The sequence below is a fragment of the Muscardinus avellanarius genome, assembly GCF_963383645.1.
Source record: "Muscardinus avellanarius genome assembly, chromosome: 9".
Lineage (NCBI taxonomy): Eukaryota > Metazoa > Chordata > Mammalia > Rodentia > Gliridae > Muscardinus > Muscardinus avellanarius.
In genome coordinates, this window is record NC_137795.1 from 99,736,194 (window position 1) to 99,745,356 (window position 9,163).

The window sequence follows — 9,163 nt, forward strand, 5'->3', positions numbered from 1 at the left end:
TTCGAACCTGCGCGATCCTCCTGTCTCAGCCTCCCAAGCGCGGAGATTACAAGTGTGCGCCCCCACGCCCGGCTGGTCTATATTTCTTATTCGGAAACAGGGTCTCACTAGGGTGATGTGAGTCTCACTACTTGCTGATGCTGTCCTTGAACTTGTGACCCTCCTGCCTAAGCCTCCTAAGTATGGGGCACAACGCCCAGCTCGAAGGGTCTCTTTTAAAAGCGCATATTCTTTTTTAAGGAGTGAGAACACAAAACGCATGCACGAGGCACCCCATCTGCAGGTTAACCAACAAACTTCCCTGCCACGCACAGCGTCCGGATCGCCCCGCGGCCAGGCCACCTACCTGTGGTCAGAGCTGGGTCTCTGCCTCCCGGTCCACAGCCTCCGGCTCCCGGCGGCAGGGGGCGGGGACGAGGGCAGGGGCGGGGGCGGCAGGGAGGGCAGGGGCGGCAGGTTCCTCCTCTCCTTCCTGAGGCCTCTGCCGGGGTTCCCGTCCCGGCCCCCTTCCCCGGCGTGTTTGAACGTTCTCCGGGGTTTGGGCAGGGGGTTGATGCCAGGCCTCTGAGCGGTGCCCTCTGCGGCCTCGGGGGTGGGCTCTCTGCCCTCCGGGTCCGCATGGTGGCCCCTCCAGCCGGCCTGGCAGCCGGGCCTGCCTCCGGGGTTCTCGGGAAGCGGGGGCTCCTCTTCTGCCTTGGGGGGCAGGCAGTGCGGCGAGTAGCAGGTTCCGGGCAGCTGGGGATCCAGGCCCGCAGACCCGTCCTTGAGCGCCCGCTCCAGCCTCTTGACCTGCTGCAGCACCGCGCTGCAGAGCGCGGGGTCCGCGCCCCGGCCGTCGCCCTTGCCCTCGCCTTTCGCCGGCCCGCGGCCGCTTGGGCTCTCCGAGCTCCCGGTCTCCGGCCTGGGTCCGTTCTCGGCCTGCGCGACCCGAGTCCTCCCTAGCTCGCTGCCGCTCCTGTCCGTCACGCAGGGCAGCAGGTCCTGCTCCCGGCCCTCTGCCCTCCCGCCGGGCGCAGGCGCGGGCAGCTCCTTCTTGCCCTCCCACTTGGAGATCTTGTCCTGGACGCCGAGGGGCCTGTGCGGGGCTCCGGTGGACGGGCAGGGGCGCTGGGCTCCACGCGCCCTCCTCCCGGCCCTGTGGGCTTGCGGAGCTCCGAGGCCTGCGCTCGGGCCGCGGGGGATCATGTCTGAGCTGAGCATGTCCACTCTGGACTCCGGCAGGAGGTTGTGGGCGCTCCGTAGGGGTGTCCTTCTGAAGGGCGACTCCCGATCAGTCCCCAGGAAAGGGATGTGGCCCCGAAATGGCTGCCTTCGAGGGCTTCCCCGGCAGCCGTGCCCTCCACCTGGACCCTGGGCCAGAAAGACAAACACTGGTGAAGGGTTTTAGTTACTGTGTTTGCTGCTGGCCACTAGAACTCAGATCCGAATGTGGCTTGCTAGCTGCAAAACACAAATGTTGAAGCCATCATTTAAGAGAATCACTTTGTGTTTTTCTTGGGGAGACAGCAGAGTGGAATGAAAAATATCCCGGAGACTTGGGTTTAAATCCCAATTCAACCACTGACCGGGGCGTCTTTTAGCCTCGGTCTCCTGGTCTGTACAATGGAGATGATAATATACATCTAATAAAGTGGCTGTGACATTCGGCGGGTCGGTCCACACAGTGTCTAGTTATGCTGTGAACGTACACTCAATGGCGGCTGGCGCTGTCACTAGGGTTTGTACCCTGATCTAAGCAGGAGTAATGCCGTGCGTGTGTGTGTGTGTGTGTGTGTGTGTGTGTGTGTGTGCATGTGCACAGCTGGGAATCAAACCCCGGGCCCCATGCGTGCCAGGCACATGCTCTACCACTGAGCCACATCTCCAGCCCCTGGAGTAACTTTATGAGGTAAAAGATTATACAGTCAGCAGGTGCAGTGGCGCATGCCTGTTATCCTACTATTTGGAAGATGAGATGGGAGGGCAGGTTGGAGGCCAGCCTCAGCAACTCAGCAAAACCCTGTTTCAAAATAAAAGCATAAAGCCGGGCGTGGTGGCGCACGCTTGTAATCCCCACATTCGAGAGGCTCAGACCAGAGGATCGCGGCTCATGGACAACCCCAGCTACTTAGGCCCTCTGCAACTTAGTGAGACCCTGTTTCAAAATAAAGAATACAAAATAGGGCAGGGGGTGTAGCTCAGAGGTGGAAACCCCTGGGTTCCATCCTCAGATCCAAGGAAAGAAAGAAAGAAAAAGAAAGAAAGAAAGAAAGAAAGAAAGAAAGAAAGAAAGTCTTACTCAATTGCTGAGGCTGTCCTCCTCGAACCTGCAATCCTGCCTCAGCCTCCCAAGTAATAGGATTAAATTTAAATCAAATTAAATAAAAGCTTCTGTCCCTCCATTCCACCAGCCCCAAGTCAAGTTCTCAGTTGTAGCTCCATGAGGCTAATGGCTCTTCAATGGGCGGGACAGAAGAGCATCTCCATGATTGTACGTTAGTTCTGGCCTGGAACCTACACTTGAGGATGTATGCCTCCAAATGTGCTTTTAGGAAATTAGTTGGTTCCATGAAGATGCTAAAAATTAGTTTACTTATTTATTTACTTATTTATTTATTTTTGCAGCACCAGGGATGAAACCCAGGGGCACTGTACCTCCGAGCTACACTCCCAGCTCTCTATTTATTATTATTATTATTATTATTATTATTATTACTATTTGTTTTTTTTTTTTTTTGGTGGTAGTGGGGTTCCTGGAAGCCCTTCTATCTCCGGGCTACACTCCCAGACCTATTTTTACATTTTTATTTGGAAACAGGGTCTCCTAAGCCAGTGCGCACGGCTGGCTTCGAACCTGCGCGATCCTCCTGTCTCTGCCTCCCAAGCGCGGGGATTACAAGCGTGCGCCACCACGCCCGGCTATTATTACTATTTGTAACAGGGTCCCACTGAGTTGCGAAGTGCCTCATTAAGTAACTGAGGCTGTCCACAAACCACGATCCTCTGGTCTCCACCTCTCAAATGCTGGGATTACAAGTATGCGCCACCACTCCCAGCTAAAAATTAGTTGGAAAGAAAGACCTTTTGAAGCTCATCTAAGGAGAATGAGAATGTATATGTTTTAAAATGCAAAACAAGAATGTGCTGGGATTAGTAAACGTGCAGGGATCAATTTTTTTTTTTTTTTTTTGGTGGTACTGGGGATTGAACTCAGGGGCATTCTACTTCTGAGATATACCCCCCCCCAAGCCCTATTTTATTTTTATTTTGAAATAGGGTCTCACTAGAGTGAGGAAAGACTTGCAGAGGCTGTCCTCAAACTTGTGATCCTCCTGTTTTAGCCTCCCAAGTACTGGGATTACAAGTGTGCACTGCCTGGCTCAGAGTTTTTGGAACACATTTTTTGATATATATATCTGTTATGGGGATTCTGAAACTCCAGTTAAGATTCACAGTGGAAGCTGGTGTGGTGGTACGTACTTGTAAACCCAGTATTTGGGAGGCTGAGACAGGAGGATCACAGGTTCAAAGCCAGCCTCAGCAACTTAGTGAGGCTCTCAGCAATTTAGCAAGACCCTGTTTTCAAATAAAAAATAAAATGGGTCTGGGGGTGTAGTCCAGAGGAGAAGAAGACCATGGGTTCTATCCTCAGTACGGAAAAAAAAAAAATCCACAGTGACGGAAGGAAAATAATTAGCAGTTTCCCGCATCCTGCTACTATAACCACCCACTCCAAAGACGAACCGCCGTTTGTGTGAACTCTTCCCTCAGTTGACACACTGGCACACAAGCAATGCTCATGTTCTTATTACACAGCAAAACGAGAAACTCGTGAAAACGCAAACATGTTTTCTCTGCCTATCTGATGAGCAGCATTCCTTATTTAAATAAACAATTAGGATTCATATCAGAGTGCTTACAAAAGAGAACAAATGTTTTAATTGTTCTGTCAATGCGGACGGCATTAGCATGACTTCAGGCTCGCGATCACTCTGTTGCTATTTAACTGAAGGTTCAAAAGGCAGAACCCAGAGTCCCTGCTCCCAGCGCCGGCAGCAAAACGTAGAGGACGCATGCGTGAACCGTGCCGGTCAGGCGAGGGCAGGCTTGGTGACCGGTCATCGGCGTCGCCTGTGCTACTCGGCAGCCTCACACGGTAGATAAATACATGGGCTTTGGAACCGGAGACACTTGGGTTTGAGTCTTTTTTTGTGTGTGTGTGGCACTGGGGATGGAATCCAGGGACATCTACCTCCACGCTATACCCCCAGCAGAGAGCCTCACTATTAGCATAGCTGAGGCTGGCCTTGAACCCATGTTCCTCCTGTCCCAGCCTCCAATGTACTGGGATTATAAGTGTGCACCACCACACCCGGCTAGTCTTGCTCTTTATTTATTTTCATTTTTTTATTCTTAAAATAAGAACCCATCTCTCTCCTCATCCTTGTCCTCGTCCTCCCCTCTTCCTTCTTTTTGGTACTGGAGGTTGAACAGAGGCATTCTACCTCTGAGCTACACTCCAGCTCTATTTGTTTTTTTGAAGCAGGGTCTCACTATGTTGCTGAGGGTCTAAGTTGCCGAGGCGTCCTTGAATCCCCCTTCCTCCTATTCCAACCTCCCAAGTACAGGGATTACAGGAGTGGGCCACCCGCCCAGCCTCACCTCCCTTCTCTACACTGGGACTTTCTAGCTACAGAGGCCAAGCTGATATTGTTTCCTGTTCCTGATACACAGTAGAGATTCAATAAATATGTACTCAATGAATAAATGAGTAGATAAGGTAATATAGTAAGAGTAATAAGGTAGTATGTGCCCAGAATATAGCAAATGTTATAAATCTTAACATCAAAATGATGTAGGATAGAAGAAATAAGTAGGTAGAAAGGAGACAGACAGGAAGGAAAAATAAAAAAATATAACTTTAATATAAGATCCTGGAGCTGAAGTGCTTCAGCCTCTAGTTCACAAACCAGTTCTCTTTCACAGGCCTGACACTCCCGTAAATTCTTGGGAAACCCATAGATCCTAGAGTTAACAATATTTCCGAGAAAACCTGTAATTTATGATATCCCAGCTTATCCGTCAATCAACTAATGAGGACCCCAATCAACCCAAGATCATCCATCCTAAGGCTGACCAGACCACAGACCATCAGGAAGCACCTCGGGACTACTGGACTGAGCTCACCCACCCCAAGGCCGACCAGACCACCTGCCCACCATAAACCGCCTTGGGACTACCGGACTGAGCTCATCCTCACATACCTTCTCTAGCCCACTCACGAAAGTCGCCTATAAGAAGAGAACCCTGAATTCTCCAATATGCCTTCCTCATCTTGAGGTAGCCGCATTCTCTCTTGAATGTGTATTTCCTCCCCTTTTCCCCCAATAAACCTCTGTCCATGTCTCTAACTGGCGTGTGCTCAAATTCTTTTCCGTCACATTAGCCAAGGACCCTGCAGATCCTGAGTTCCTGAGCTGAGGACTCACCCCAACGCAAAGACGTAGGGCTCAAAGATAAGTAATATGCCTGCATATGCCAGTAGTTAGAAAAGGAAACCCTGAGCCAGGCGTGGTGGTGCACACTTATAATCCCAGTACTTGGGAGGCTGAGACAGGAGGATCGCACAGGTTCGAAGCCAGCCTCAGCTACTTAGTGAGGCTCTCAGCAACTTAGTGAGACCCTGTTTCCAAATAAAGTATAAAATAGGTCTGGGAATATAGCCCAGAGGTAGAAAGCCTCTGAGTTCCACCCCCAATACCACCAAAAAAAAAAGAGAAAGAAAGAAAGAAAGAAAGGGAAGGAGGGATGGAGGGAGGGAGAGAGGGAGGGAGGGAGGGAGGAAGGAAGGAAGGAAGGAAGGAAACCCTGGCCTGGAAGACACAGTCACCCCACACACCGGCACCAGACCTCCTGTTGACCACTTTAGTCCAGGTCTTGAGTACAGAGCAGGGAGAAGATTGACAGGAGGCTGTCAGAATAATGCCGCTTAGTTCAAGGAAGCAGGCTGGTGGGGGAGGCGATGAAGAGCAGGAAGAGGGAAAAGCAGGGCCCACCTACGGCCGAGCAGGGAAGCAGGGCAGGAGCTCTTACTTGTCAGCCAGTCTGGAGCTCAGGGTTTCCGTCTGGCGATCGCTGTCCACAGCCAGCCTGCACACTGTCATCACGTCAGCACCGAGAGGAGCTCCAGGCCTGGGGGACAGAGATGGCATGCGGTGAGCCCCGCGGGCCGGCTTCCCAGAGGGCAGGTCTAGAGCCTGCGCCCCACACCGTATCTGACAGATTCCTCCTAGGAGGGGGAGGGGCAGAATGTAGCACGCAGAATCCCACGATCCTTCGGTCCACCCAGACGCAGACCTCGCCCTCCACCTCTTCACAGGCATAAGTTAGCCAAGGTCACCAGCGATTTTAGGAAACCTATCTTAGCCTCTCCTCATCCATGGGGAATACTTTCCAACACCCCCACTGGTGGATGCCTAGAATCACAGATGGTGTAGAATACTATATATACAGATTTTTTAAATACCTATATACTTATGATAAAGTTCAATTTAGAAATAAGACACAGCCGGGCGTGGCGGCGCACACTTGTAATCCCAGCATTCAGGAGGCTGAGACCTGGAGGATCACAGTTCGCGGACAGCCTCAACCTCTTATGAGGCCCTCCGCAACTCAGTGAGACCTTATTTCAAAATAAAGAATAAAAATTAGGGCTGGGGGTATAGCTCGGAGGTCGAATGCCTCTAAAAAAAAAAAAAAAAAAAAGCCGGGCGTGGTGGCGCACGCTTGTAATCCCCACGCTTGGGAGGCTGAGACAGGAGGATCACACAGGTTCAAAACCAGCCTCAGCTACTTAGTGAGGCTCTCAGCAACTTAGTGAGACCTGTTTCCAAATGAAATATAAACTAGGTCTGGGAGTGTAGCCCAGAGGTAGAAAGCCTCTGGGTTCCACTCCTAGTACCACCAAAAAAAAAAAAAAAAGGAGAAAACCACTGTGTTTAGCTAAGAGTCCCCAAAGAAGAAGAGTTGTTTCTTTATTTGAAACAGGAAATAAAGCACACACCAAAACGGAACTGTGACCCCAAGGGACTCTACTCCCCCTCAGCTGGCCTGGCTTGGCACGTAAAACCCGCACAGGTCTTGTCTGCACAGCCCCACGGGGAGAGCGTCTCCCAGTTGTTCCCAGCCAAGGCGGTGGAGACGCCTCCTCACCAGGTCATCTGTCTGGTGTAAGGAAAATTAAGAGATGTCCTCAGCAAATATAGGAATCCCACTGAGCTCCTCAAACCTAAAAAATGAGACTGTGTGTAGCCGGGGCTGGTGGCGCACGCTTGTCATCGCAGCATTTGGGAGGCGGAGACCGGAGATCATGTTTCGAGGACAGCCTCAGCTACTTAGTGAGGCCCTTTGCAACTTAGTGAGACCCTGTTTCAAAATAAAGAATAAAAAATAGGGCAGGGGGTATAGCTTGGAGGTAGAATGCCCCTGGGTTCCATCCCCAGACCCGCAAAAAATGGAAGCAGCCTCCGCTCTGAAGGCTAATCCTCAATACTCTGGCGTCCCGCACCCAGATGAACCAGCAAACTGACGACAGGATCTGGTTTCTAGCGCAAGTGCCTGCCGAGCCCACGGCACGAGCCTCCAGCCCCACTACGCCAGCGCCAGGCGGAGGTGAGGGAGCCGGGAAGACGAGGCCCAGCAGAGTCGGGCAGCAGGGTGGGCCCCACAATGCCGGGAAGCACACGCCCAGTGGCCGCCCATCGCCTGGAGAGGAGCTGATTCTTGACCAGAGTCCAAGGGGGACGGGGATACTGGGGACTCGTGTTTCTTTCCTATGGAATGTCCAAGAGTCCCCTCTCCCAACTCCTCAAGTCTCCAAGACCCCCACCTCCTGTTGCAGGATGGTTTGTGTTCTGGCCTGGACACCCCTGCCCCCAAGAAATCAAGGCACTGGGCTTTAGACGTGAGCAGAAGTCTGGAGTGGTGGCGCACACCTGTGTCCCAGGACTTGGAAGGCTGAGACGGGAGGATCACAGGTTTCTGAGACCAGCCTCACTACTTATGAAGGCCCTCAGCAACTTAGCAAAACCTTGTTTCAAAACAAAACCAAAAATTAAACAGGGGCTGAGGGTATAGCTTGGAGGTAGAATGCCCATGGGTTCAATCTCCAGTACCAAAACAGTAAATAAATAAAAATAAAAAAAGACATGTACAGAACACCTGGGAACAAGGAAGAGACCAGAAGGAAGAGACAGAAAAGGGGTGAACACGGGCTATCCATGAGGAAGAGGACAAGGAGCTGAACACGCCGGGGCTGCGACAGGCAGGCCAGCCGCTCCGGTGCGGGTGCCTCTGGGGAGGATGGCGCCCCCCAACTCCTCATCAGCCTGTCACCGGCCGCGAGCTCAGCTGCCCCTCACCCAAGATCTCAGCACCATGCATCGTGGGGTAGATCGGTGCCGTAACCAGGCCGGTTCTTGAAGACGCCAGGCCCTGGGGCTCGCCCATCCCTTCTGCGGGAGAGCCCCACGGCTGTCCAAGGACAGGAAGGAACTCATTGTCCCTCTCGTACGTAATGCTTCGCACAACTGAAGCTTCTGGGGCCTCCCCATGTGGAGGGACCACAGACAGTGCCCTCTGTCCTCACGTGGCAGGGGGCCACACTGGAATCGGGCAGCAGCCCTGCCCTGCGCCCAGCCATGGGCCCGCACTCCTCTTGGCACAGACAAACCACACTCAAGCCTGTCCCATGGGAGCCAGCAAGTCCCTCTGCCCAATGGCGCCCTCTACCAGACCACAACCGGGCGCCGGGCTGCACGCACCGCCCCGTGCTCTGGAACTCGAAGCTTTGGTCTCTGTCCTCAGAATCAGAAGTGCTTGGGCCACACCAGCCTGTGACCCGCATCCCCCACCCACGGGAGCAGCTTCCCTGCTCAGCTCAGGAGGCGAGTGTTTCCAAAGCAGCCAAGCCCACGGTGTCTGACGCACAGAGAACCGAGTATGAACTCAAGGTTGAGATCACAAGAAGCACTGAACCTCAAACGACATGCGCCGAGTGAACTCGCTTCCTATTAGGTAGCAATGACTTCCAGGACCTAGAGCAGGGGCTCGGGAGAAACAGCTGGCGTCACGTTCTCACAAGTTCTAGTCGCTTCAGAGGCTCAAGGGAAGGGGCACGGAGGCC

General features: G+C 52.7%; 1 protein-coding gene across 1 annotated transcript in view; it reads right to left on the reverse strand.

The window, feature by feature from the left end:
• Positions 1-8,680, reverse strand: part of DENND2A (DENN domain containing 2A) — a gene marked incomplete at both ends in the record, with an annotated part of 65,685 nt that extends 57,005 nt beyond the window's left edge. The window contains 5 exon segments of the mRNA XM_080701246.1: positions 347-1,319; positions 1,322-1,350; positions 6,073-6,268; positions 8,400-8,511; positions 8,627-8,680. Of these exon segments, the coding sequence (XP_080557372.1) occupies positions 347-1,319; positions 1,322-1,350; positions 6,073-6,268; positions 8,400-8,511; positions 8,627-8,680 (1,364 nt within the window).
• Positions 8,681-9,163: the final 483 nt, after the last annotated feature.